The sequence below is a fragment of the Drosophila elegans genome, unplaced genomic scaffold (genome assembly GCF_018152505.1).
Source record: "Drosophila elegans isolate 14027-0461.03 unplaced genomic scaffold, ASM1815250v1 contig_149, whole genome shotgun sequence".
Lineage (NCBI taxonomy): Eukaryota > Metazoa > Arthropoda > Insecta > Diptera > Drosophilidae > Drosophila > Drosophila elegans.
The window spans coordinates 18,920,925-18,948,121 of record NW_024545513.1 but is presented as its reverse complement, the minus strand read 5'-3'; the positions used below and the strand labels follow the sequence as shown (position 1 = coordinate 18,948,121).

Below are 27,197 nucleotides of genomic sequence, written 5' to 3'. Positions count from 1 at the left end.
CCAAAGGCTGGACCCCTCCACAATTTGTATTATATTTGGGGCTCGTCAACCAAAACAGAAAACGCCAAGACAACAAGCCGCAGCCAATGTACACAAATAATTTGGATGATTTGTGTCTGTTCAAAGTGCAAAAAGAGTCCGAAACGCAGGAGAAAAGATTCGTACGCGAATTTCAGGTTTATTATCTGGCAGGTGAGAATCATCGGCATTTCCGTATTTTCTCTTTTCGATATACTATTTTATTGTGTTGTTTTAAAAGTAAACAAAAACAGTCAGGGGTAAAAACATTTGAGTAAACTGTTTTTAGTTTAAGAAAATGTTAGTAATCATAAAAAAAAATTATTGAATAACATTTATTTTGTTGTGTTTTTGACAAATTTTCAGCACATTACAATAGAAATGATTTAGGCATCGGTAATAATAACTAAAATATATTTTCAATTACTTTAAAATGATTAATACAAATCTGTAGCATTATACTGCAAATTTTATGGTAAAAATATTTATATTTTTATTGTATTAAGTCAGGCAGTGCAAAATATCTTAAAGTCAAAATACTAAATTTCTCGAGTTTTGTTTTGTAACACAACTCGATTTTTAATATCTTATCTATAAAAATAATAAAATTAAATTCTAAAAATACCTTCAATTGAAATTCCCGTTCCAATTGTAACATTTTTTTTCTATACAAGCTGAATGCTGTTTAGTCACGTTCAAGATACTGATTTTACAAATGTTAAGAGATAAATAAACATGTTGACACAGACATTAGGGAAAACGAAAAATATAGTAGGTACACCAAGCGCCAGGTCTGTAGTCTTTCTTGAGTATAATAACCAGTGCTATTCGCTGCAAGTTATCATTTTTCTCAACATTTTGCATTTTTTCCTTGCCGAGTGAGTATTTGTTTTGATTTTTTCCCATTTGGTTTCGCCGATGTGAATGACACGCGAGAAGAGTTCAAGGCCAGCAAGTTGGATAGATACAAGATAATATTAACAATATTGCCAAAAGCCCAATCCCCATGATATACTCAATACGAATTACAAAAAATAAATAAAATTTATTTAAAAATAATTATATAATTCTTTGTTGAATATGTCAGCAAAAGCTCAACCTTTTTTTTTTTTAGCCAAACCCCTTAAATTAAAATTTGCATTTTACTTAAATTGTTAGAAAAAATTATTTTGTTGTCAAATGAATTTTCATTTAATACGAATTTAAATTACTTAACTTAGCAAATAGAAACTTGGTGAAATTGTAGACCTGCATTGCTAAGTAATAAATGGTGCGGCATGAATCGAAATCCGACCTACGTCTCGATTCATTGGCTCCATCGGCGTTGATTATAATAATTCATAAATTAATAAATTAATAAACGTTCGCGGCGCAGTGTCGATTGGTGCCAGTTGCTGACGTCACGGCCAAGACAATTGATTTGGGCTGATTCCTTCGATTGGCGTGCCAGAAATCGGAGTCAAAATAAAACCGCCATTCAGATATCGACCGTCGGGGTCTTTAGCCTGACAGCGTTTTATCAAAGGGTTAAACTGTTCAAAGACTGACAGTAAAATCTTAAAAATCGGTTAGCTTTACGAACTTTTAAATGCCCTGACCGAGTGCCATCGTGTTTTTCGAGCTGAAAAAAGCATTCAATTATATTGTAAAACAAAAAAACTTTTGTAAAACCTTTTAAATTTAGTTGCTCTGGAAGAGTTCTTAAACTCATCTGAAACTATTTGTTACCTAGTTTAAGCTAAAGATTTAATAGTCAGGGAGGGGATTTTATAATTCGTATAATTAATGTAATTATCTGTACTAATTTTAAATCATGTTTTTATTACGTTTCACATTCCAAGTTAGTTAGTGGAATTAAGTACAAATGTTTGCTTTAATTATTTAAAAACGTTTATATTTGGCAGTATTGAGTCATTTATGAATAAAGGTATGAATAAGAAAACATGGACGATTTGTTATTCAAGAAATTAGCATGGACCATGATCGGATATGATTGTGAGACGCACTGTACATATGTGCTAGACTTCCAATTTCCAATTACCGACCTGCATAACAAATAAATTGCCAACGCTAATTTCCATTCCGCCGACCCATTCACTTGCGAAAATCCCCTCCTCATCTCACCTTTCCTCCCCCTTGCACCTGCCTGTCATCTTTTCACCCTTCGATGCATTTTCAAACCGGCTATTGCACGGGGGACTCACCTGAATAACGACAACCGAACCAAGTTCTCGTGTACGTCACAACAAAAGCCGGAGAAAAGTTTTTCACTCCTTGGCATTTCCGGACAAACCCCCCTACACTGGCAAAAAAAAGGAGACATATTTAAAGACAGAGGCGACTTTGTTTGGTTATATGTTGTTGAATTCAAACTTTTCCCGTTTTAAATTTGAAATCTATGGTTACTATGGTTACTTGTCCCAGGAAAGATATGGTTTCAATTTTTATATTTTCAAAGATTTTTTTTCAAAAATGAAGATGATGCTGAAAATTTAAATTTCCAATAATAAGAAAAATGGTTTGAATTTTTTGGTTGTTTTTCTAAAGCTTTAAATAATAAAACTGAAATCTAAAACAATTTAAAAAATAATATATTTCGTAACTTTTTTTATTTTAATATTATTATGTACACATTTGTTTTAGTGAACGTTAAAGTCAATTGAGTTCTATAATATAGACAGGCAGTGCAAAACGGCAGGGGAAAGGGCTATGGGATTCAACGGAAAGCCGGCTTCTGTACTAGATCAATTTTCCAAGAAACGCTTGCCAGCGTTGCGTTTTGACCTTAGACAATTGTGGGCTCGCGTTTTTGTTGCTCGTTGCAGTGGAATAATCTAGCAACGTAATGGAATTTAATGCCATACCGAATGACAACGATAAAGCGGAGAATTTTAGTTCAATGATCATGAAATACTTGGTTACTCAATCCACACGAATGAATGAATGAGCAAAAATATATATAATATAGACTTTGTGAAAGTAAGAATATTTGTATTACATATAACAATCTTTTAAATACTTTTTTGGTTCTTTTATTTATGGAATGCACAATAAATAAAGTAGAATATTTGTAAAAGCTTAATTGTTCAAAGCCAATATTTAAAAAAAAATTTTTTTAAGGAAGAAAGGACAAGAAAAAGCGGTTGAAAATAAAAAAATGATGAGAAAAGAAAATAAATAAACACATAACTACATATATGTGTGTTGAATGTAATTCCCACACTTAAATAAGGAAATGTTTCCTCTATATCCCATCGTGTAATTAAAAACGCAGAATGAAAATTCAAAGTATTCATTAATTAAGTGCATATCGCATACTTTTTGAATTGGGCCAATCATCATCGGCGTTGTTATTGTTCTCACGGTGGTTCTTTTCAGTTTTTTACTATTATTATTTCATTAGAATAAATAGTGATATGTAGTTGTGGAGGTGATACCAGAGTAGAAAAAGTCCTGAGTGCTCACAGTGAGTCATTTGTTGGCAATTTCAACCAATATCCGGCCACAATACGGTCCCACTGATTTCGATTTGCTTTGGATCAAAAATTATGCCTCCATAAACGCTCTGATTGCATTTTATTGTCTCCTGTTTGTCGCCGGGCTTTAATGAAAGCACCAGGCAACACACAAAAGCAAACAAAAGCCCCAAAAAACATGTCAAAATTCATTTAATGGGGGCATATATAAATTTCGGAGCGGACTTATCGACCGACTGCCATTACAATATCTTTATTTCGATTTTTCACTTGGCTGTTTAAGGTTTGTTTTTTGGACGGAACCATAAAGAAACAAGTCGAAGAAGTACAGGCGGAGAAGACAAAGGTTGGGAAGATTTTAAATAAACTAGTTAAATATTTTTTTGAAATTCAGTTATTTTATTATTTATAATATGTATATAAATCGGTCAAAATTTCTAAAATAGCTGGATTTTCTTAATCTATTTAATGAACAAGTTTGTCATACATATCTTAATTTAAATTTAGTTTGTATTTAAAGATGCAACAGAAATTTTTACCTTGAAGAAAAACAACGATTACTTATTTTGGGACTTCAAAAAATATTTCTTTGCTCGCTGATAATAAAAATTTTAAGAAAAAATTGAATCTAACAACTAAAGCATAATTTTCTTACTTCCTGCTTTGCTTACTCAGCAAACCATTTCTGAAATAATATCAATCAGCAAAACGTGATGCTCTCGAGCAGTCAAAAAAAAAAACAACAAGTTTAATCATTTTGTTTTGAACGAAAAGTTTATTTGAATGATGCATCGACATCGGGACAATAATGAACTTGCTTCACCTGCTCCCACCCATATATATATATCATATATCTCCCCTCCCAATCATTTACCCACATACATATTTGTGCGTGTCTGCTGGCGTCGCAATAACAAAATAATTGAGGTGGGCTAGCATTCTTGCTAATGCCTAATAAAATTTAATTTTTTGCGACTATCAGTTACCCTTTAATTTAGGTATATGTAGTTTTTTTATTTAATTTAGTTTTGGCCCAATCGTTTTTGACAAATGACTAATATTTGAAAGCAATTAGTCAGAGTTAACAAATCATGACCAGTATTTGGTATTTTTCATACATACAGACATTAATTTCATAATGCATTTGACAAAAAGCTCGGCGGCAATAATTCTTAATTTATAAAGTAAAATTCAAAAGAGATGTAGAGTCAAATTTGGTTTTATTTGAAAAGTTAAGTTAGTTAGTAAGTTGCAAACGGCTGAGTAAATAGAAAAACCCTTGAACTATTCAGGTAACGGACATCCAATCGAAAAATTAAAAAAGAAACAAAAGTCAACTTTAAACCGATTGCCATAGACATTTTTAGGTGAAAGCCAAAGAGAACCAGAGGAAAAATGAAGAAAAATGAAGAAAAACCAGAAAAAAGACTAAATAAGGTAAAAAAAAAAGAGCGGAAAGAGAGCTTACGAAGTCATTAGGTTTTTTGTCGATTTAAAATCAGACAAACAACGAATTTGAAGCCAAAGCGGAATCCGAGCAAACTATAATAGTGTCGCATCAGCAACAACAAATGACAAATGAAACGATTTTCATACATAATTAAATTGATTAACTAAGTTAAAATTATTCAAGTCGTTGTCGTTGTCGTTGCCATGCTTTGCATACTAAACTGAAAAATAAACAAATTCGAAAAAACAACCTGAAGCCGGACTAACAAAACAACAACAGCTGCGCACCGACAATCATTAACTAATTTAGAGAGCAGAAAATTGTATTAAATTAACCAATAAACAATTGCTGACTAAGTCAAGTCACGAGACTTTCGATGCAATTAACAGACAGACAAACGGCGTAGAAGTGTCGAAGAAGGAACAAAGTCCACTTCATTTACAGGCAGCATCCTAAGGCTTCCCAGCTGGACATATATAATCCGAATGCATCATGGACAGCTGTGGTATGTGCGTACAGTATGGGTCAGTGCCCAAGCAATAGGCATTACCAAACATTATATTCAAAGAGTACAAACGCCCCTAACGTTATAATGATTACTAAACTTAAAATAATTTTATTAGGTATAACCCAAAAATAAACCTCTCAAAGCGTATTTGAATTTAAAAAAATAAAAAACCTATTTCAAAATGAAACAAAATTGATTAGAATATTATAAATAATTAAGTCGTATTTAATATTGAGGCTTCAAATAATGTTTAAATTTAACCTAAGATTGAATTCCCTTTTTATGTTTAATCTATGTTAGATTAAATTGTAACAATAATGATTGGACTATTATTAGAATATAATTGTACTTGTGATTATTTTGTATATACTGGAAAAACATGACTTCTGATTTTTAGAACTATCAAAATAATTGTTGTTTAATGTTTTGCGGCTAACCACTGTGCTTGCTCAACAAGTGCAACACTTTGCTAATTTTTCTTTATCTATTTTCTATTGTCTCCATTTCCCTTTCGGGTGGGTTTTCCCTTCTACCAAAGACACACCCTCGCGAAAGGAAACACCATTAAATGAGTTTTCCAGCAGGTTGCCAAGGAGCCGCGACCTTGTTGGAAAAACATCCAATTCAATTCAATTCAATTTGATTATATGAGCATTAAGCGGAGCAAACAAATGGCTCAAGAGAGCGGAATGAAATGAGACAGAAGAGCGGGTGGTGGGGTGAAAACGCTGGTTGGAAGGCCGGAAAAATGGCTGGGAAAATTGAATACCGAGCAAACAGCTGAAGAAAAAACTTGAAAAGGATTCGCATGATGTTTCCAAGGAACTTAAGCTAACGAAAAACCATTTATGCCTTTCTTGTCTTTACAGTAACGTAAATTAAAAGGGCATGGCAATTAAAAGAATATCAAAATAAATAGCGGCAGTCCAAACATTGAGCACATGTAAAAGTACAGTGATTACTCCATAAGTAAAACTATGAATGAACTTGCAAGAATTAAAATATTCATATTTTTTACAGGCTTTTTTTTTGCCATGAGATTACAGGAAAGCATTTAGCATTTTGTTAAAAATACTATGGATTTAAGAAAAGGCCAAGCCTTTGTCGCCAGTTTCTATTACTAAATCTCGATGGAACTTAAGACTTATTTTGGAATAACATAGGTGGAAAACTTATTTATCTGCAAAATTATTGAATTTTCATTTAAGTTAAAGAATATGAGGTTTTTATTACCAAATATTTATATTTGATAGCTTGAACAAATCGTGAAATCAGCTTCCCTCAGAAGTTTCTAATTTTTGAGGGATCCCTGTACTCGCTCATGTAAACATACATATGTAATTGCGCCTGCCTGTGTGTGTGCGTGTAAGCATAAACACGTGTGTGTGTGGTTACACGTGCGTGGTTTTCAATGTCGCAGTGTTTGAGGGGGCCAAATAGTGTTTTTTGTCAACTTTTGCTGATATCGATAAGCAGAAAGTTCGAATATGGGCGGCGGTCGGTGAAGGGTGGAAATCAATCAAGAAATATTTCTAGGAGGCAATAATTTAACGAAAAAATTTGTGTACACCTTTTGGGGCGGTCTATTTTCGTATGCCATCTATTTGCGTCAAAAGCATATAAAAACAAAATTAGCGTAGTCAAACATCTGTAAGAGACCAGAAAATGGGCAAACACAACAAAATCCTTAATCTTATTTACATAAGTTCACACAAATAAGTTCACCACCAAATTTTTTGCAAGTAAACAAAAACAGGTTCGAAAGGGGCAGAAAGAAATGCGTATCAAAATTCCAAGGCCGATCTAAACAGTTAATTAGAATGTGATGATTATATAAGTACAAACATTAGTTTCTAATTCAAACATTTAACTGAAAACCAATTGAAATGTGTTTTATTTAATCTTTGTTGTAACAAATTTTTCAGCAAAGTTTCTAAAAAAAAAAAACAATTTAAGATTTAAATTTTGTTTTTAACAAATACAGATATTAAAACAAAATTATAAATAATGATAGCGGAAATTGTTACTTAAAAATAATCTCTTGGTTTATTAGTTAAGTAAACCAAGTAAGTATGTTTATTCTTTAAAAGCGTTATAAATAGTAATTTTGTAAATTAATTAATTTATAAATGATTCGTGCTACCAATTTTAAGTCAATAAAAAAAAAAGGCCAACTGTTGGACAGGATTCCAAGGTCAGATATAACCATTGTAACCAATTGTCAAAAATTGTTTTAATATTATAGTTGATTTTGTTGCAAAAAAGGGAAAAATTAGTGAACATTCCAAGATCAACAAAGTCGATTAACTATGCTTTCAGTGATCGGAATTCAGTGGGCAAGGTGTATAACTTAGAGTACTCAAAGGTAAAAATCAAAACAAAAGAGAGTAAAGAGAGGGGTGAAAGAGAGTGGGGGTTACAAACCTGTTCCGCGGGCCGCGTACGTTGTTGTTGCCTGTATGGACGACGAGCTGGAGCCCGGCGAGGGGTTGGGCGGCTGTAGCGGTACGGACGAGGGTCCAGCGCCACTGGTTTTAGTGAATTTCAAAAGCATAGTTTTGGTCCGTCGTCGTCGTAGTTGATTGTTATTTGTTTTTGTTGGCCGAGAGAGCAGGCTGGCTGGCTAACGGGACAAAATGAGAGTGAAGTCCAAGTGGCCAAAACCAAAAGGCTGCGACTTTGCCTGCGTCAACGCTTCTTCTTCTTCCTCGTATTCGCCTTCTTCTTCTTCTTCTTCTACTTTGCCTGTCTATTTGTTGCTATTTTTAGCAACAACAATTCCTCCTCCTTTTCTGTTCTCTCTATCGCTGCTGACTGTCCTTCTTTCCCTCTCTCTCTCTCACTGGATTCCTGCTCCTGACGTTTTTTGTTTTATCAATTATATTACAGTAACAGTTCTTCCCTCTCACTCACTCACACACTTGCGCTCTCTCTTTCTCTTTCTCTCTCTCTTAAGCGAGTGGGTGCCTGCACATGTGTGTGTGTTTTGTGTGCCTTGCTCAATTGTTTTTGTTGCGTGGTCAAGTGTTTTGCATTGTTTTTGGTCGCACTATCACTCGCATTCACCGTTTTAATTGTTTGACAATTTCGATGTTGCACGTTAACAAAAAAAACACTATTTTGCGCACTATTTGCGGACGCTGTTTCTATTTTTCTTCTTCTATTTTTCAACTTGTTGCACAGAGATGCCAGACCGGCCTGAAGAAATATCGACTTGTCAGAAACCATTTCGATAATTGGTTTGTATATTGGCTAATTTATGTCCTTGGTTGCTATCTTGGGTGGTAATTGACCACGGTCCTTGCCAAATTTAAGTTACTTAAAGTTCAACATTATTGAACGAACCAAAAAATCCAATTGCCACAGACAACTTATATATTCTTGTAGTCTAGAGCCAATTAAAATATGCAAAAGAACATAAATTAGCATTAAACATCTAACTCAAAGGTTTCAAGTTAATAATATTTGTGAACTGTTAGCTTTTTGTGATAGTCAGTAATATATGGTGCTGTAAATTTACAAATCTGTCATGCTGGTAATTAAATTAAACACGATGGTGCTTCCCCAAACATTGGTACAGAACTTAGCTAGAAACTCACCTCGTATAGCAATCGATTGGTCTATCGATTACCTAAGAATATCTTATCGTTCCGATAATGTTTTAACGGTCGAGCGGTCACACTAGTTCGCACGTGTTGCGATTTGTTTTTTTTTATTGACTACTTTCTTTGAGCAATTCCCGCGTGGATCATGGGCAAATTCCGGTCGAAGCTGAAGCGCCATGGCAAGGGGAAGACGTGGAGCAAGGGCCAGTCGGCCACCTCCAATCCCGACCAGATGAAGCACCGCCTGAAGGCCAAGTCGCGTTTCTTCCAGCCCAATTTGAGTTTGGGTGAGTGCAGCAGCAATTTCAGCTGCGTTTCTTAGAACGAGCCACCTGTGGATCTCTAAACCCTTCATTGTCAATCCCCTCCAGCAGCGGCTGCCACGCCCACTGGCCTCACTCTGGAGGCGGTCCACAAGCACGAGCAGAGACAGGCCTTCAATGCGGAAACCACGACAGTGAACGATGTGGCCGGCAGCTTGAGAAGCTTCAAACTGGACGACGAAGATGAGGGCATGTCCGGTTCTGGGACCGCTCCCACGGGCACCTTCAAGACCTTCCAGACCTTCGCCTCCAACTACAGCAGCTGCAGCAACACCAGTTTCCGCAAACTGCTCACCGGCTTCCGGGCCTCCTCCGATCTGCACAAGGAGATGCTGGCCATCCTCAGCGCCCTCACCGAGATCATCCGCGAGAACGGTGGCGGCGAGTCGTCCACCGAGTACTTCCTGCTGCTCATGGAGCAGATCGAGGCCGCCACCGAGGAGCGGGACATCGTGGCCGGCGTTGCGCTGCTCTCCATGGGCATCAAATCGGTGCCGGCTCCGGTGCTCAGGAAGCGGTTCGCCCAGACCGCCGCCACCATGCAGACGCTGCTCCAGCGGTTCGTGGACGCCACCAACCAGTCGGTCATCCGATATGTAAGTTGGGAAACAGGGGACTACCAAAAATAAGGGTCAGGGATATACAAAAACTTTAAAGTGCTAGATGATAAAGTAAACCATTAGCAATCAAGGCGGGTTTTTTGGAAAAGATTCGTATGTACATTATGGTTGTAGTCAATTTTTATTTACTGTACGGATGATATTAAAATATGTTAATTTCTTCATTGTTATCATTTGAAAATATTCAGGGAAATCAGTATATAAATTGAAATGATTAATTTACCTTACACAAATATAATATCCGCAATAAGTTTCAATATTTAAAGCAGATTATAAAAAAATATTCGGGGAAATCAATCTATATAATTTTAAATATTTTAACAAAATTTGAACTATATTTAATTGAATTTATTTATCGAAACTAACAATTTTAGGGGTTAAAGATTATCAGAACCAATTCAACAAAATTTTGAAATTAAACAAAATTAAAACATTAAAATTACTAACAAGATGGCATTAAAATATGTAAATTTTGTATGTTTTACTTTTTATCCATATATATTCAGGGAAGTCAATAAAGAAAGACTATAATTAAGGAGATAAATTATTATAAAAAATTCTTTATTTAAATGAAACCTCTAACATCAGCTTATTTATGATTGTTTTATCATTGACATAAAATAAATGAAACTTATTTATTTATAAGCATATGAATTTAGATAAATTGAATTGGTCTCAACTACTCTCATATTTTGAGCTTTCTAATGCCCAATGGTTTCCGCTTTTCCAGGTAATCGGCTGCCTGTCCGTCCTGCTGCGTGCCCAGGATTATGCGACATGGACGTACAGCTCCACGTTCCAATACTTCGATGCCCTGCTCGCGTTTAGCATTCACTCCAAGCCGAAGATCCGCAAGGCGGCCCAGCATGCGGTGGTGTCCATTATCCACGGCAGCTGCTTCATGCTGCCGCCTGTGAAGTCCGACGAAGATCAGGATCAAGAACAGAATCAGAAGGCGGCGGTGGATCAGGCCAAGGTGAAGCACCATCCGGCCAGCAATCGGGTGACCAAGTTCTGTCTGGCCCAATTCAAACCGGAGGTGCTGGCCAATGCCCAGACGACGGTGCTCCACACGCTGGCACTGCTGAAGGACACACTATCCGGCTTCCGGACGGAGGACATACGCAGTGTTTGCGAGCATCTGCTCTCCATTATGACGGCGGCCAATGTGCTGGTCCGCACGAACTGTTTCCAGGCCCTGCATGCCCTCTTCGTCACGCGCAGCCCCAACTTGAATGCCTCGCTGTGCGCCAAGCTGCTGGCGGCCATCCACGAGTATCGGCCGGACAGGAGCGATGTCCGCCAGACGCTCGCCTGGGTGACCGTACTGAAGGAGGGTCACCTCCATTTGGCCACCCTGCAGTTGGATCTGTGCATGCAGGCTCTGCCGCGCCTCATCGACGTCTGCACCACGGATCTGTGGCTCTCGGAGCGAACGGAACTGGTTGTCGGCGTCTCGAACTGCATCAAGGAGTTGCTGCAGGACTGCGTGGCCCGGGCATGTGCCACGCCGGAGGATGCGCAGCGAAACCGGCAGAGTGTGGCCAGGATTATCGCTTCACTGCACAAGGTCTTAAACGCTCCCTTCGGCGAGATCTCCAAATACGTCATCCTCATCTTTGCCATCGTTTTTGAGGCATGTGGCAAGCAATTCGGGTGAGTTTTGGCTAGATTAAATAATTTTTAAATATATTTTTTTTCTGGCATAAAGTTGCCCCCGAAATCTTTGGTTATTTTGTTAGGTATTTATTCAAAATTGAAGAAGTTTCCGTGAGGCAAGATTTAACTTTCGTTTCTTTGAAATAATAAAAGCCACATCAAATGCCTTGCGAATAGAGGTGAAAACGTCTTCTTAAAAACACATTACTTTAGTTTTACTTCAAATATGATTGATATTTGAATGCAAATCTAAAGAAAGGCATCTATTTCTTATAAATCGAGAACACAGAAATTTGCTTTTATAAACAATTTATAGTTTTAAAAAAGTAATCCAAATTCTGTTCCATCATATGAAATTATATATTGACTTTTATGTATATTTTTAGATACAACATAAAATTAAAAAAATCTCTGCTTTAATTTCAAAATTTGGTCAATTTGTGGTTGTGTTGAAAATTGTGAAATTTTTAAATTGAAAAATAAGCCTTTTTGGAAAGAATTTTGTAAAAAAAATGTTATATATTTAATAATTCATTTAATTAATCCTGATTATTTAAGGATAATAATATTGCAAAGATGAATAGTTTTCAGTACCATCTGTTCAGTAAAACATGGCTTTAAATTTAAAATGTTTTAACTAAGATAAATCTCTACACCCACTATCTAAAATAGTAAGAAACCTAATCACTTTTGGGCTTACATTTTGGCAGTTCGGAACTCACACCCTCGCTGCTGACGATCTCCAAGCGGTACGACAGCCAGAGCGGCCATCGCCTGCAGATCGAGCACACCCTGATCAGCGCCATCAAGGCGCTGGGACCGGAGCTGATCCTCACGGCGATTCCCCTTGGCGATGGCAGGGGTGGCATGCAGCTGGAGCGCTCCTGGTTGCTGCCCCTGCTGCGCGAGGGAGCCAACGGGGCGAGCCTGCAGTTCTTCAGGGAGAAGATCGTGCCACTGGCCATGGACTGCCAGCAGAAGTGGAAGGAGTTCAGCGAGGCGAAGAACAAGTCGTCGTCGCACATCTACGAGCTGCTGTGCTGCCAGCTGTGGGGCCTGTTCCCCGGCTTCTGTCGCCGGCCAAGGGATCCGGAATACCTGCGTCAGCTGGCACCCACTTTGGGCGCCGCTCTGGAAAAGAATCCGGAGTTCAGGGCACCCATCTACGATGGCCTGTTGGAGCTGCTCGACGACAGCCAGAGCGCTGAATGCCATCAGGCCATTGGCCTGTATGCCAAGAACTTTCTGCCACGTCTCTTCAATATCTACACACAAAAGCCGAGCGGCACGTACGAGGCCGATCAGCGGAAGCATGTCCTGGACGTCATCCGTTTGTACATCTCCCGGGCTCCGGCCGAAGTGCAGCAGCAGCTCTTCGAGAACTCGCAAGGTCAGTTGGCAGCCAGTGCCGTGGCCAGCTTTGAATACGATGCCCTGTTTGATATTAATGCCGCCATTGTGCGGGTGCAAAAGTGTCGGGGAATCGAAACCTATTTCGAGAAGTATATGGCACCCATACTGCGAAACGATAAATCCAAATTGGTGGCCAAGGATGAGCAGAAACTGAAGAAGCAGCAGAGGAAGACCTACGAGTAATGGTTAATTGATAGTAGTCGTAGTAGTTTACTTAATCTCCATCCTGTTTTGTAGACTCCTGCGAGAGCTGATGACCTCGGAGCAGGCATCGTGCCAGAAGTTCACCCGCAAGAACAGCATAGCCCTGCAGCAGATACTCCTCGAGGGCTTCACCACCAGCTGCAGCGTTTGCCAGGCATCGCGATTGTAGTAAGTTTGATGCCGCAATAATGACAGGAAAGCCAATAGCTAACAGAATGCAACCAATTTGAAACACAGTTGCCTGAAATCCCTGATGGAGTGCCGCAGCAATCTGGTGTACAACGACCAGCTGGTCATGAAGGCCATTCCCGAGGCGGTGCTCAACTACAAGGAGTTCTCCACGCGCAAGGAGCAGGTGGCCGAGCAACTAATCAAATCGATCACACAACTCTATCAGGATGCGGGCAAGATCAATGATTTTGTGGACATCCTGACGGCTGGCTTTGCCGGCGACGAGTCGCTGGTCACGAACACGATCCTGGCCTTTAGGGCTGTGCTCCAACAGCAGGGCCAGCACTTGACGGTGGCCACTCTCGAGTTTGTCCTGCAACAGGTCTCCGTTTTTCTCGTCCAGAAGTCACGCAATCAATCGGAGGCAGCCGTTGCCTTCCTGATCACATTCATCAAGGTGATGCCCATACCGCTGGTGTCCAATCATCTGGAGACGATTGTAAGTAATCCACAGGGTACATAAATTTATCCTCCAATCAATTGGTTAATCTCTTTTTTTTTTTTCAGATGCGCGCCCTATCTGCCATGACCAAGGACACGAAGCGCTACTGTCGCATTCAGATTGGTTACTTCCTGAAGAAGCTCTGCAAGCGTTTCACCACCGAGGAACTGGCCCGCTTTGTACCCGGCGATGATGAAGTGACCCACCGCCGGCTCAAGAAGATCCGCAAACAGATGCGCCGCGATACGCGCAAGAAGCAGAACGAGGAGGCGCAGGCGGATAGCTCCGATGAGGAGCTGGGTGGCGGACTGGAGCAGAAGAGCTATACGTAAGTAGAGACCACCTATTGGTGGCTGTTAACCACCGGCGATGTTCACTACTCTTTCTTATTCAATATCAGCATTGATGATATTCTGGCTGATTCCGACTCGGATCTGCCCGAGGATATGGACGCCGAGGACGAGGGCGGAGCGGGAGGAGCGGCTGCTGCTGCTGCTGCTGGCAAGCGAAGCAAGAAGTCCAAGCAGCAGAAGAGCACCTACATTCGCGAGGATCCCGACGAGATTGTCGATTTGGCCGATCTCAAGTCCATTGGCAATGTGCTGAGTAAGTTCATAATAACTATATCAATAGGTTTTTCAAAATTACATATATAAAATACATTTCCGTAATTTTAAAATATGAAATAATTGTGTACAAAAAATACGTGATAAGTAAATTCCCTTTTTCTGATTTTGTTTTGCGGTGACTGAAATTCCACAGAACTGGATAATTTTAAACAAAAATTTCAATAGATTCAGTTAAATAAATCAAATCAAATCAAATTACTATAAACAAAAAACATTTTTTATAAAAAAAAAATTGATCGCTTAAGGCTACATTTTGGTATGTTAAATAAGACTGCAAAATTTAAAGAGTTCAGTTTTCAAGGGATTTTGCTCAAAGCATTTAATGAAGGCATTCGAGAAAAACGCATTTCAAATTTAAAATCTATTCTTATCCTTTAATTAATTAAATTGTTTTTGTTTAAAATCTCTGTACTAAAATTTACTTAATTAATAATAACATGGTATAAATTCATTACTATTGTTATACAATTTATAAGGGAGTAAACAATATAATGAAACTTTAAAGTTCTTTGTTATAGAAAAAAAAAATGCTCAATGCTCATATCTTTGCCAAACGAAGCTAACATAAATTTATATTTTAAACTGATGATACATCATATAATAACTATTTTCTCCTGTCCATTTGCAGCCAGTGGCTCCGCACAAACGGCAGCCACCGTCAAGAGCCTGAAGACGAAAGCGCAGCTGCCGAACGGAGGCTTCAAGACCGCCGACGATGGCCGCCTCATCATCAGCGACAAGGCCCTGCGCGGCCAGGGTGGCAATGATGAGTCCGATTCCGACTCCGATTCCGATGCATCGATGGCCGATGGCACGGCGGCCAAGGAGCCGAAGGCCAAGCGCGGCATGGAGGACGATTCCAGCGACGAGGAGGAGCTGCAGCAGCAGCAATCGGTGGCTGCCAAGCGGACACGCAAGGGCGGCGATGCGATGAGCACCAAATCCGGCAAGACCACCGCCAGCAGTCGCTACACAGCCGGTGGCAAGGGCATCCATCGACATCTGGCAGCTGGTGGCAACTCAGATGCCATGTCCGTGAAGTCAGGAAAGTCCGCCAGTCGACCGGCGGGCAATGAATACAGCAGCAAAAAGGCCAAGGGCGATATGAAGAAGCGCGGACAACTGGATCCATATGCCTACATACCACTGACAAGGAATAACCTCAACAAGAGGTTGGTATCTCTAAATTTTCTATTTCCTATTTCGTTATATGTACATTAGATCTAGATCTAGATCTAGATTTAGATCTTCGGATGATCTGTTCTTATCTAATTATCCATCTATTTAGACTGGAAAACATTTTGAATAACTTTCAATTTTTAAAACTTTGGTTTGCCGATTTGAGAAATTTTCAATATCTAAACATCGAGGGCATAAAAACTTTGGTTTGATGATAGCTTTATATTTCGTTATATATAAGATCTAGATCTAGAGCTAGAGCTAGATCTTTATATGCCCTGTCCTTATCTAATTTTCCTTCTCTTTCCATAATAGAAAACGTTCAATGAACTCGCGGAAATTCAAGAGTGTTTTGCGAGGAACTGGCGCCGAAACTGGAGGAACTGGAGGCGGTGGCGGTCGGGTTTCCAAGAAATACAAATAGTCTGGAGAGTGAGGCCACTAAATAAACTGGATAATAAAGCTATAGAGATATAGATATACCTATATAATAACAACGGGATAGTGCGGACGGCTGGCTGATAAGCAAGCTAAGACGTTGGGTATTATTTCCTCTGTTACCTTGATTAAATATATATATATATATATATAATTAATTACGTATGCATGTGGAGACGTTGTAAATGCCAGAGATAAAGTTAAAATGAAAACGATATAGTCATGTATTAAATGAGAACAGCTTCTTGAACTGTTGAGTTTTACAGACTTTAAGTTTAAATAAAGAATTTTCAAAGCAAAACAATAAGATGATAGTAGTAATGTGTAATGAGTTCAATCCACTCATTTATATTAAAAAGTATCTAAACTATTTATTATCATAAATGCCAGTGTCAAAAATACAGATTATTGCTACAAAAAAAAGCGCAGAAATTTACAATTTCCTAATATATCAGCGAATAAATTGTTCTACATTGTGTAGAGCTTCGTCATCAAACGCTAGTTTGGAAATCCTTTTCGATATGGGTCCTAATCCACTCACCCTGTGGATCCACTCCAGCCATTGTCTCCTCGATGAAGTGCATTTTGTTGTGGCTATCCACCAGGATTACGGTGTGGGTGCGGCTGCCATAGGCATGCTCCGCGATGTGAACATTTAGGGCACTCAAACCCTCGCCCCAGTTGGGCGCACGCCTCTTCAGCTCCACGTCCGGCCAGAATTTGTGCTTCTTCCGGAGCAACTGCATCAGGTGGGCGGACAGGTCCTCCACACTGGATCCACCATGCTCCCTAACGATCGCCTCAAACTCCTGCTTGCCGTGATGCACCTTCTCGAAGGGAGTGTGCGGCAGGCTGTTCCCAAATCCATAGCACTGCCCATTTTGGAACTCCTCCAGCGTGGGTGGCACATTGCTGAGTAGCTTCACGCGGGCGGGCACTGATGACGATCTATTAAATATAGAGAAATATAAAACAGTTCATTAAGTGCCTGTGTTTTGTTGGGCTCAAATCTACTTTGTTGTTTCTATTTACTCGAACAAAATAACACAAAGGTAATACCATTTATTTGAATTAGTCCTAATCTTTTTGTGTTTAGTCAAGAAAGTTTTATTTATGGCAAGTAATCGGCATATTTATGGTCAGTTATAAAATTGACGGGTTCACTTGAATTCATTTACGTAAATCGCATGACTATTACTGAATAAATATATAAATATTTCCATCAACTTATTATATTACAATGCTCGATTAAAATAAAATGTTTAAAGAACATAACGAATTTGATTTCGAAATTGTATTCAAAACAAGAAAACTGTTTTAATTAGAATTCCAATAAAATAAAGGTAATAAAAACGGGGTTTCTCAGCTTATAAATAAAGATATGATTAACGAATATATATATTTTTCTAGCTTAATAAATTGATTTTGTATATTTATATATTTAATCGTATTTAAAATATATAAGTCATCATGACGAAAAATTTAAGTTTAAATAAAATTTTAAATTCAGATTTTTATGAAAAAATTTTTTGTTTATAGATTTCTATAAATTTGTTTTTAGAGCTTTAAATTTTAAGAAATCTAACATTGAATCGTTATTTAAGATTTTAATGTATAGATTTCTAAAAAAAATCGATTCTTAACATTTTTATTAATAGATTTCTGAAATAATCGTTATTAAAGATTTTAATTTATGTAAATCTGAGAGATAGAGATTTTAACTTATAGAAATCTTAAATTTAATCGTTACAAAAGGTTTTTGCTTAAAGGAATATGAAAAAATCGTTTTTAAAGATTTGTATATTAAGTAAATCTCAGATAATCGTTATTAAACATTTCTTATTTCATTAAAATCAAAAATTTAATCGTTATTAGAGATATTTTTTAAATAAATCTGAAACATTGGTTTTACGAATCTAAAATATAGTTGTTATTCAAGATTTTTATTAAAAGAACTTTGAATAATGATCGTTTTTACCTATTTTTATGAATTGAAATCCAACAAAAATCGTTGTTTAAGATTTTTTTTATAAATCTAAGATTACCGTTTCGTGGGTTTCTTATTTTTATAACCTTGCATAGACTGCTTTTTTTTCGAAATTCCCAAATCTTACCCAATCTCAATCGACACAAAGTTGAAGGCGGAGTACTTGGTGCAGTCCTTGAACAGGCTCTGGTTGTATTCCACGATGTCATGCTGGTCGTCCGATCGCGTGACGAAGTCAGCCACGATCATGCCGCGCCCTAGTAAGAAATGTTCGTTATTCGAATGCCCCTTACTCGGATTCGGATTCAGATTTGGATTCGGATTCAGATTCAGATTCGGATTCGGGTTCGGATGGCTGGGCTTGGGGCAGAGGTTAATGCCGGTGTTGCTGTTGCTGTTGTGATTATGCGGTTGCAAAATGTTCTTGTGCGCTTCAAACAGAAAACAGAAACGAAGAAAGTTGTTTGTTTGTTTTTTCTTTTCTTTTCATTTCTCGCATTTGTGAAAGTTTAAGCTCGAGGCAAATTAATGGTGTGCGTGTGCGTGTGGAGGTTTTGGTTAATACATAAATGGCTTAAATGGGTTTACCGACTGCATCGCGTGGTTTGGGCTCGCCAGTCAGATTGAGCAGGGCGCCCACTTTGAAGAAGCCAGCGGCATGGCCAATCGCCAGCCAAGTGCCGCCCTCGCGTCCCGGCTCCAGATCGATGCCTGAAATATATATATATATATTTATCAATATTCTTTATCCACAAAAATAAAAAACAAATAATCAATCACTCAGCAGGGAAATCTTCTTAAGTTGTACTTATCCAAGTTAACTAAACCACTAAACTTTTTAATAATGCATACAAACTACTTTTAAATTATCCCTTAGAAAAGGATAAATATATTTTTTAGAAATGTATACATTATTCTTTGGCTTAAACATAATTACATTCTGTTTAAATAAATCACTCAGCAGGAAGAACGGCTAAAATTCTATTTATCCACGGAAAAATACTAAATATTTCTTAACTCTTCTGATAATGCATACTAAACTGTTCATCTATATAATAATATAAAAATAGAAATAAAAGGTGTCTGAAAAACAACTACTACTTTTCTAAAAGTTTACACATTATTAATTGACAAATAAACTATTATTTTCCGTTGAACCAAAATACTCGACAAATTAATTGTCATTCTATTAAATTTAAAAATTCCTTCATAATTAATTAAAAAAAAAGTACCATGATTTTGATTTAATAGTCTTAAATAGTTTTACTTTATAATATTTTGTGTAATAGCTCATCCTCCTCTCGATCAAAAAATAATAAAATGAGAAATGTTGTTTACAAGAAATTCAATGCTTTTCAGATTTTTATAGAAATTACTTAAATATTTTATATGCTATATGCCATTAATAAATATAATGGAATATAATATATATAATGGAATATAGACTAAAAACTACTCGATCATCTCTGCACCAGAAACTTTAGAAAATAAGTAAATGTTATTTACGAGATATGCAGTGATTTTTTAGCATTTTAGCGTAAACGTATGATATGTAGGCCTTTAGTTAAGATATGTTATCGCCTCCACAAACTTACCCCCGTAAACATGATCGGCATTTGGCCACTTGGCCGCCGATTGTGTGGCCCGGGCGAAGAACTCATCGCGATTGGAGGCCAGGATCAGCTTATAGCCACCCTCCCGTGGACTTGAATCCGCGCAGAAGAATATCACGCACATTTTGGATAGTTTTTGGGGGCTATCCAGTAGCTTTTATGTCTAATATATAGCTACAACTCGCGACAAACCGATGTGAAGTGATCAAGAGACGGCTGACAACTGTGGATGGGGCTCCAAAAAGTGGTCTTTAATCTCGGCGGGGTGTCGATGGTGATGGTGATGGTGGTTCTGGTTCTACTGGTGCTATCAGAAACGGCAGGTCGTTCGGTCAGTCTTCCCTTTGTGGCTTTTGCTTTGTGGTCTCTACGATGATTTTATCACCAAAAATAACGTACAGCTGATTATATAGTACATATATGTATACAGTCTTATCCGTTGTTTACGAACGCCACTAATCTGAAATGGGAATTTAAGTTGCGCCCGTTTTGTTGGTGGGTGGGATGGTATGTTTTTCGTTTTCCATCTATTTTTGATCCATTAACATTTTATAATCGCAAACATGGCAGTCTTTTAATTCATTTCTATGCTGAGGCTCACTTGTTTTGGTTGGACTTTCTTATTTACATTTTTTGTAATCGTTGTCAGCTGACGGGGAAACGATAACAAATCGTTAACCCTCTGGTGCCAAATATTTTGAAAATTTTCAAAATTTAAAAATAAAAATAACGTTATAGTAATGCGAGTGAAAATATTATAGCTATTATATTTTTTATGGACAATTAAAATCATTAATTTAATGTTTTAACTTCTGTAAATACTGTAAAACAAAAAAATTGTTCTATATATATTTTTTCAGACATTGTTTTCCTTTAGGCTTTCTAATATTTAGGTAAATAAACGATAGACATCGCCAAAAAAATAAAATTTCTGTAGCACTTTTACAAAAAAATAATTTTTATAATATTTTTTGAATCAAAATTTAAACGTCACAATCTACAGAACCGGTTTATTGCTAGTGGTGTGCAGGGAGTTCTTATCGAAGAAGCCCCACCCTTATCGCGGGCCTCATAAAATAATAAAGTTTAAAAAAAAAGGCGGGATTTACTATAGATATGGGTATTTATTGGATCTCGCGGAGCAGGGCGCCATCGTCCAAGCCGGCGATCCATTCGCAGATCCGTTTGAAGAACTCGGCGTCGACCAGCTCGATGATGCGCACATTCTCCGGATACTTCTCCCGCTCCCGCAGATGATCGAGGACCATCTGACCCCGGGTGTGGGTGCCCCTTAGGTCGACGGTGGCGTGCCAGGTGCTTTGCTTGCGGATCAAACGATCCTCGAAGAGACAGGCGGCCACCACGATGGCATCGCAGGGGTTCCATATGTCGATCCCGTCCAGCTCGATCATCGGCAGCCACTGGGCGGCCTCCACCTGGTTGAGCATCGTGATCGCCGGATGACGGGTATCCTTGGCCCTTTCGGCGAACTCCTTCAGGCGCCAGTTCTAAGGGGGAAACGGAATTAAATACCATGTCATATTTAGTATATATGTATGTACCATATACATACCAAAACAATCTAGGATTACAGTTTAGAGTTTTTATGTTTTTTTTTTTTTTACAACAACTATTTAACCTGCCTCTAAATCTAAATTATATTTATTTCAGTTATATATTAATTACCAAACAATGCATACATTTTTGTTTTATAATTTACAATTATTAATTTACTTTTAAATATTAAGAACTAAAAGTTTTTTTTTGGATATGATAAATTATATGTTAAATCGAAGCCCTTAAAAAGTATGAATGCTAACGCATTCTAGAAAAGTCAAATATTTACAAGACTTTTAATTCAACAAAAAATTGTTGACAGACCTGCTGAATACCTTTTATTAAATATTTAACAGAATTAAATAAAATATTTAATAATTTCCTAACTTATAAGTTTAATATGAAATTTATTTTAGCCACGTAATAAACTTAATTTTGTATGATACTGCTGTTGTTGAAAGAGTAACACATGTTACACACAAATGAATTGAGGTAAGCTAAAATTACTTCATTCCAGTCACATTCGACTTTATTTCAGAAAAACTCTAGAAATTAAAAACTTGTCTCAAGGATGTGTTATACTCACAATGGGTATGTTGAATCGTTTGGGGGTGCAGGGCTCCCATGGCAGGATGGTGATGGGGCAGCGGCTCTTCAGGAGCACCGTGTGTGCCGCCTCCGGATCCGAATGGAAGTTGAATTCCGCCGCCCGTGAGGAGTTGCCCACGCCCTGGTAGTTGCCGCCCATGATGAACATGTCCCTAAAGCTCTCACCGAACGTCTCCCCGTACATGGTGAAGCCCAGGGCCAGATTCGTTAGTGGGCCCACGGCAAATACTGTGATCTGTTTGGGTCTGGCACGGCAGAGATCATGGATGGCGGTCACAGCGTGCTCCGGCCGCACAAAACTCTCCACCGGACCGCAGTCGTCGGCGAGACAGTCCCCGAATCCGTCGCGTCCATGGAAATACTTCTTTTCGTCCTCCTCGACGGGTATCAGGGGATCCACAGCACCCAGGTAAATGGGAATCTGCAATCGTTGAATATTAGTCAGATACAGCAGAAAACAAAGTTCTTAGTCTACACTTTGCAAAAAGAAACATATATATTTTTCATAATTATACAAATGTCCAAAGCTTCTTCAAACATACTATTTCAAAATAATGATAACAAAAAGCTTTTGCAAAGTTGCAAATTAATAGAAAATATATTATATATAAACCTATAAAACCATGTCAAGCCCTCAAAAGACAATTGATTATAAAGTGCGACATGGACCATAACCCGGATGTTACTATAAATCACATTGATTAAGGTTAAGTGTCTGTTACTATGTAGATCTAAAAAGATGCCTTACACACTCGGTTTTAATGTTATTTTCTCTTTGTGCACATTAATTAATTAATAATTAACGATACACCAATTTTAGAGATATATCATTTAAGTTGTTTTTGCTCATAAATGATATTATTGTTATTTTATTTAAACAAACTTCAGCTATGCTAAATAAAATAAAGTTTTCCAAAGGGACAAATAAAAAAAAATGTTTTAATTAAATAAATAAATAAATTTCTAGTAACAGAAATTGTTTTAAATCAAATTGGATTATAAATTTAATGTATGTTGGGCACTGGTTCAAAACTAACCATTGCCCAGAGGTTTTTTTTTTGGTATTTCAGCTTCATAAATATTATTTTGATATTTTAATATAAAATGTACAATTCAAGGATAATCTAGCTCTTCTTAAATGCTTTATAATTCTATTTTTTTTTATTGTGTAGATAAGATTTAATGGCTGACCAATGATTTTTTTTTTTTTAATTTCAGTTTAATAAATATTTTGTTACATATTTATAAATTGAAATGTATTTTTCTTTTAGTGCACTCTAATAACATAATTTATTTATATTTACGTCTGTGCGCTTGCAGGCCTCCAGTATCCGACGCATATTGCGAGCGGCGTTCTCCCGACTGGTGTTTCCGCATCCGACGGTGGTGACCGCCAGGAGCTCGATCCCATGACTCTCGGCCGCATGGAGCAGCAGGAGCAGGGCCCAGGCATCATCGCTACCGCCATCGCAGTCGAGGATCGCGTATCTGGTGGATCTGCATTTTGATTTGGATCCTTCGCCGTCACCGTTTTCCACTGTGCGTCCGTCCGCCATCGCCGGCAATTGGTGAATGTGCGCGCCGCGGAACTCCGGACTACTATACCCATTTACCCATATACCCATATAGCCATGCTATACACATACACCAATCATCTGGTTTGCCGCCGCCGCCGCCGGACATCGGACATTCGGTTCGCATTGACTCGGTTCTGGGGCATTACCAGCACAGCACCATATCACCGAATTTCATAACGCACTCGCCTTTCTCCGCCGCCGACTCACAGCTCATAGCTAACAGCGCACAGCTCACATGTGCGGTGTTGCGATGCGATATGTCGCCATGTGTGCAATTCATATCTGTTTCTGCCGGCGGCGCAGTATATTTCACGATCGGGCCGAACCAGAGCCGGACAAACGGATAAGATGTGTGGGAATATTGCGGCTCTAAAAGGTCGCTAATCCAATGCCCTAACATTCCAAGGAAATACCCTATAGCAACATTTCCTAACCGGATGTTCCAATGGGTTTTTTTCCCCCAAAAAACGTAAAAGCATGAGATTATGATAGTATTTTGAACAAGGTATTAGAATTTTATGTGTTTTTTCAAAACATATTAAGATATGCATTTATTACGCTCAAAAAATCAAAATGACTACAAAAAATGTTCAAAATGGCCTTAATCTTAGGAACAGTAACCAAAAATATAAAGACTTATTTTGTTCTTAACTTTTGGTCGTTTTGTTATTCTGTTTTTTTGGGTGTAGTTTTTTTTTATTTAATAAAATAAAATAACATATGTTTTGAGCAAATATATATTTAATAATTAAATTAAATTAAATTATATAATTAATATTATCAAGTATTTGCAAAAAATTAAAGTTCCAGAATAAAAAAAAAATTATTTAAATAAAAAACAGTTTTTAATAATTTTTATTGCTTTTGTATTTTGATATAAAAATATGCATTAAAATAGCTGCTAGGCAAATAGTAAATAGTCAATTCGTTAAATGTGAGCAGGTTTACAGAAATAAGAATATTTGATTATGAAATCGTGATTATCGGTTAAATGGGACTTTTTCCCCGATTCGCAATGTCAGTGTTCCAGAAATCTGTTGAAAGAGGGAGGAATTTGTGAGGGGCCTAACGAATTGAATTCACAATTTAATTCAATGAGTTTCGGAGGCGGCACTTGAAGGGCAACTGGAACCACTATTTGTAATATTGCAATGGTAATCAAGTTGCGGCAGGGCGTTGCGATAGTAACGAACCATAATGAGAGTAGTCGTCCGTCGCCCACTTGCGACACTTGGAGTAATCTAGATTCTAGATTCTATATTCTAGAATAAACGCCTGTACTCTATTAACATATCAACCAAAAAACGACAGCATTTTTTTGTTAAATGACTGCATAGAAGTGTTTTGATGTTTAAAATTATACGATTATATGATTTTTAAGTTACCGATAGAAAATGAAAAAAAAACTTACTTTCTTGACTCGAGATAAAAATTAAGTAAATTTTATTTTAAATTTTCTTAATATTACGATAAAAGTAGTTCTTATATATTCCAAATTTTTTTTTTATCAAATAGTAAGGCATCCAGACTTTTATTTTGGTCTTTGAGATTTTATTTTGAATCAGTTAGTTTGAAGTATATTTATAATTTTTCTATTAAATAGTATAGCATCCAGAAAAAATGATTTGAAATAATAGCTAAAGTTTATTAAATATTTAGTATTTAACGGATTAAGCTAATAAAGTTTTACAATGTTTAAATATAAAATTTTTTATGACGTTTTAGTTAAAAAGTAAGTTAACAAAATAATAAAATCTAACGGTTCTCCGGAAGATGCCAAAACAGCAGCTCGTATATTCACCACTGGAAACAGCTGGAAAACTCACCACATTCCAGATTCTTTCAATCCGTAAACATGTGTGGGTAAATCTTGCAGCTAAGTTTACTCTATTTTTAAATAATTAATAAATAAATTAAAAATGTTTATGCGTTTAAAATGCATTCAGCAAACCAACACCAAAATTATTCTTAGTAAAATTAAATTTAAAAAACGGCCAAGGCTAATAGTTTAATAAGTTATTTAAACGAAAACAATTCAACTTAATAATAGTATTGAATAACCAAAGGTCCGGCGATAGGAACGATAGTCTCGCAATCGATAAAAGCCGAAAGATTGGGCCAACAACAAAGGAGCCAACTCCGGCACTCAATTTTCGGCCATGGAGACGAAGGAACGCCTGGTGGTCTACGACTGTGATATCGGAACCGACGATGCCTGGGGATTGGCCATGATGCTGCGGGCGGAGGAGCTGCCGGCTCTGCCAGGAGGCAGGCGCTCCAAGGTGGTGGCCATAACGACGGTGCAGGGCAACACGGATGTGGTCAATGGGACCCTGAATGCCCTGCGGATTCTGCACACACTGGACAGGCGGGATGTGAGATTTGTGATTCCATTGAAGTTCACACACCCACTTGGATGCATTTCCTCCCCTTACAGGTGCCCGTTTTCAAGGGCTGTGCCGATCCCATAGTGCCACGTACTTGGGCCTACACCAATCGTTTCCATGGCCTGGACGGGCTCAACGATGTGGGCAACTATCCGGAGGTTAGCCTAGAGCAGGAACTGCAGCCGGAGCATGCCGTGAATGCCATGTACCGCCTGGCCAACCAATATCCCGGTCAAGTGGACTTCCTGCTCTGCGGCCCACTCACCAACTTTGCCAACTGCATTAATCTGTACGGTCAGGCCTTTCTGGACAAGATTGGCGGCGTCTACATGTTGGGCGGCAACATTTACGCCAAGGGCAACGTCACCAAGAGTGCCGAGTTCAATTTCATGATGGATCCCGAGGCGGCGCACATTGCCCTGGAGCGAGTGTCACGGCCAGCTATGGTTGTGCCCTGGGAGACGTGCATCGATGGCGATTTCGGCATCAGCCTCGACTGGCGGCTAAATGTTCTGGGATCTGTGGACCATCCCTTTGTCCAACTGCTGACCAGAGTGGAGCGTTCGATGCTGGAGCCGCGCGGCTTTCAGAAATGGATCAGCTGCGATGCCCTGCTCACGGCCACCTACCTCTTTCCGGAGCAAATGATAGCCGATCAGCGGGAGTACTATGCCACCGTGGAATTAAACGGCACCCATACCCGTGGCCAGATGGTGCTGGATCACCTGCGCGGCCGCAAAGTGGATGCCATTCACGGCAAGAAGAGTAACGTGCGCATCGTAAGACGCCTCAATGGCGAACCCTTCCGCACGATCATCGCCTGGACGGGATTCCTGAACGAAGTCGATATCGCGCAACTTTGCGTTTAGCATTTTTATGAGGCTTGATGCAAATATAATGAAGATCCTATAGTTGTGAAAAGAATTGTGAAAGTAATGTGCCTAAAGTTGGTTTAGTGTTAAGACTTACTTCTGCTTTGGGGTCCGGCTTAAACTTTGGATGTTGGCCACCTCGGGATTTCTGGAACTTGGATTTAATGCTGCCATGGCGCCGAATGATTTTAAAATAATGTTTTCCATCATTAATCGTTTGAAAAAATACAATTTTTAAAAATATATTTTATAAAATTTCTAAATGATCCGCCGTCTTTTGATGAATTCAGTCTACTTATGTTTGTTATCAATGTTTCTTACGATGTATTACAATTCATCATTTAATAAGCTCATAGTCTAGTCCTAAAAAAATAAAAAAAAAAAATTATTAAAAAAGTAA

The 27,197-nt window shown here is 38.1% G+C and overlaps 5 protein-coding genes across 8 annotated transcripts in view; 2 read left to right on the top strand and 3 right to left on the bottom strand.

The window, feature by feature from the left end:
• Positions 1-8,639, bottom strand: part of LOC108138528 (nuclear factor of activated T-cells, cytoplasmic 1) — a 46,605-nt gene extending 37,966 nt beyond the window's left edge. For both annotated transcript variants that reach the window (XM_041707166.1, XM_041707168.1), the window contains exon 1: positions 7,877-8,639. In XM_041707166.1, the coding sequence (XP_041563100.1) occupies positions 7,877-8,006 (130 nt within the window). In that variant the 5' untranslated portion in view covers positions 8,007-8,639. The remainder of the gene's footprint in view (positions 1-7,876) is intronic.
• Positions 8,640-9,117: 478 nt separating this feature from the next.
• On the top strand, positions 9,118-16,691 carry LOC108138515 (RRP12-like protein). Of its 2 annotated transcripts, none has more exons than XM_017260762.1 (10): positions 9,118-9,344; positions 9,432-9,976; positions 10,731-11,656; positions 12,370-13,251; positions 13,310-13,444; positions 13,514-13,946; positions 14,015-14,277; positions 14,350-14,555; positions 15,207-15,750; positions 16,073-16,691. In XM_017260762.1, exons 1-10 carry the CDS (start codon positions 9,203-9,205, stop codon positions 16,179-16,181), a joined length of 4,185 nt encoding a protein of 1,394 aa, XP_017116251.1. In that variant the 5' UTR covers positions 9,118-9,202; the 3' UTR covers positions 16,182-16,691. The 2 variants fall into 2 exon arrangements, with proteins under 2 accessions (XP_017116251.1, XP_017116250.1); XM_017260761.1 differs by having other exon boundaries at positions 9,429-9,976.
• Positions 16,514-20,456, bottom strand: LOC108138519 (transport and Golgi organization protein 2). 2 transcript variants are annotated; one of them, XM_017260765.2, is made up of 4 exons: positions 19,778-20,456; positions 18,771-18,893; positions 18,310-18,613; positions 16,514-17,143 (listed from the first exon to the last, which is right to left on the bottom strand). In XM_017260765.2, exons 1-4 carry the CDS (start codon positions 19,917-19,919, stop codon positions 16,687-16,689), a joined length of 1,026 nt encoding a protein of 341 aa, XP_017116254.1. In that variant the 5' UTR covers positions 19,920-20,456; the 3' UTR covers positions 16,514-16,686. The 2 variants fall into 2 exon arrangements, with proteins under 2 accessions (XP_017116254.1, XP_017116255.1); XM_017260766.2 differs by having other exon boundaries at positions 18,310-18,439; positions 19,778-20,452.
• A 443-nt stretch (positions 20,457-20,899) lies between these two features.
• Positions 20,900-23,567, bottom strand: LOC108138517 (uncharacterized protein C1683.06c). The gene is made up of 3 exons (XM_017260763.2): positions 23,266-23,567; positions 21,939-22,382; positions 20,900-21,303 (listed from the first exon to the last, which is right to left on the bottom strand). The coding sequence occupies exons 1-3, from the start codon at positions 23,515-23,517 to the stop codon at positions 20,920-20,922; spliced, it is 1,080 nt and encodes a 359-aa protein (XP_017116252.1). The 5' UTR covers positions 23,518-23,567; the 3' UTR covers positions 20,900-20,919.
• Positions 23,568-25,591: 2,024 nt separating this feature from the next.
• Positions 25,592-27,197, top strand: LOC108138518 (probable uridine nucleosidase 1). Its single transcript, XM_017260764.2, has 2 exons — positions 25,592-25,913; positions 25,976-27,197. The coding sequence occupies exons 1-2, from the start codon at positions 25,698-25,700 to the stop codon at positions 26,792-26,794; spliced, it is 1,035 nt and encodes a 344-aa protein (XP_017116253.1). The 5' UTR covers positions 25,592-25,697; the 3' UTR covers positions 26,795-27,197.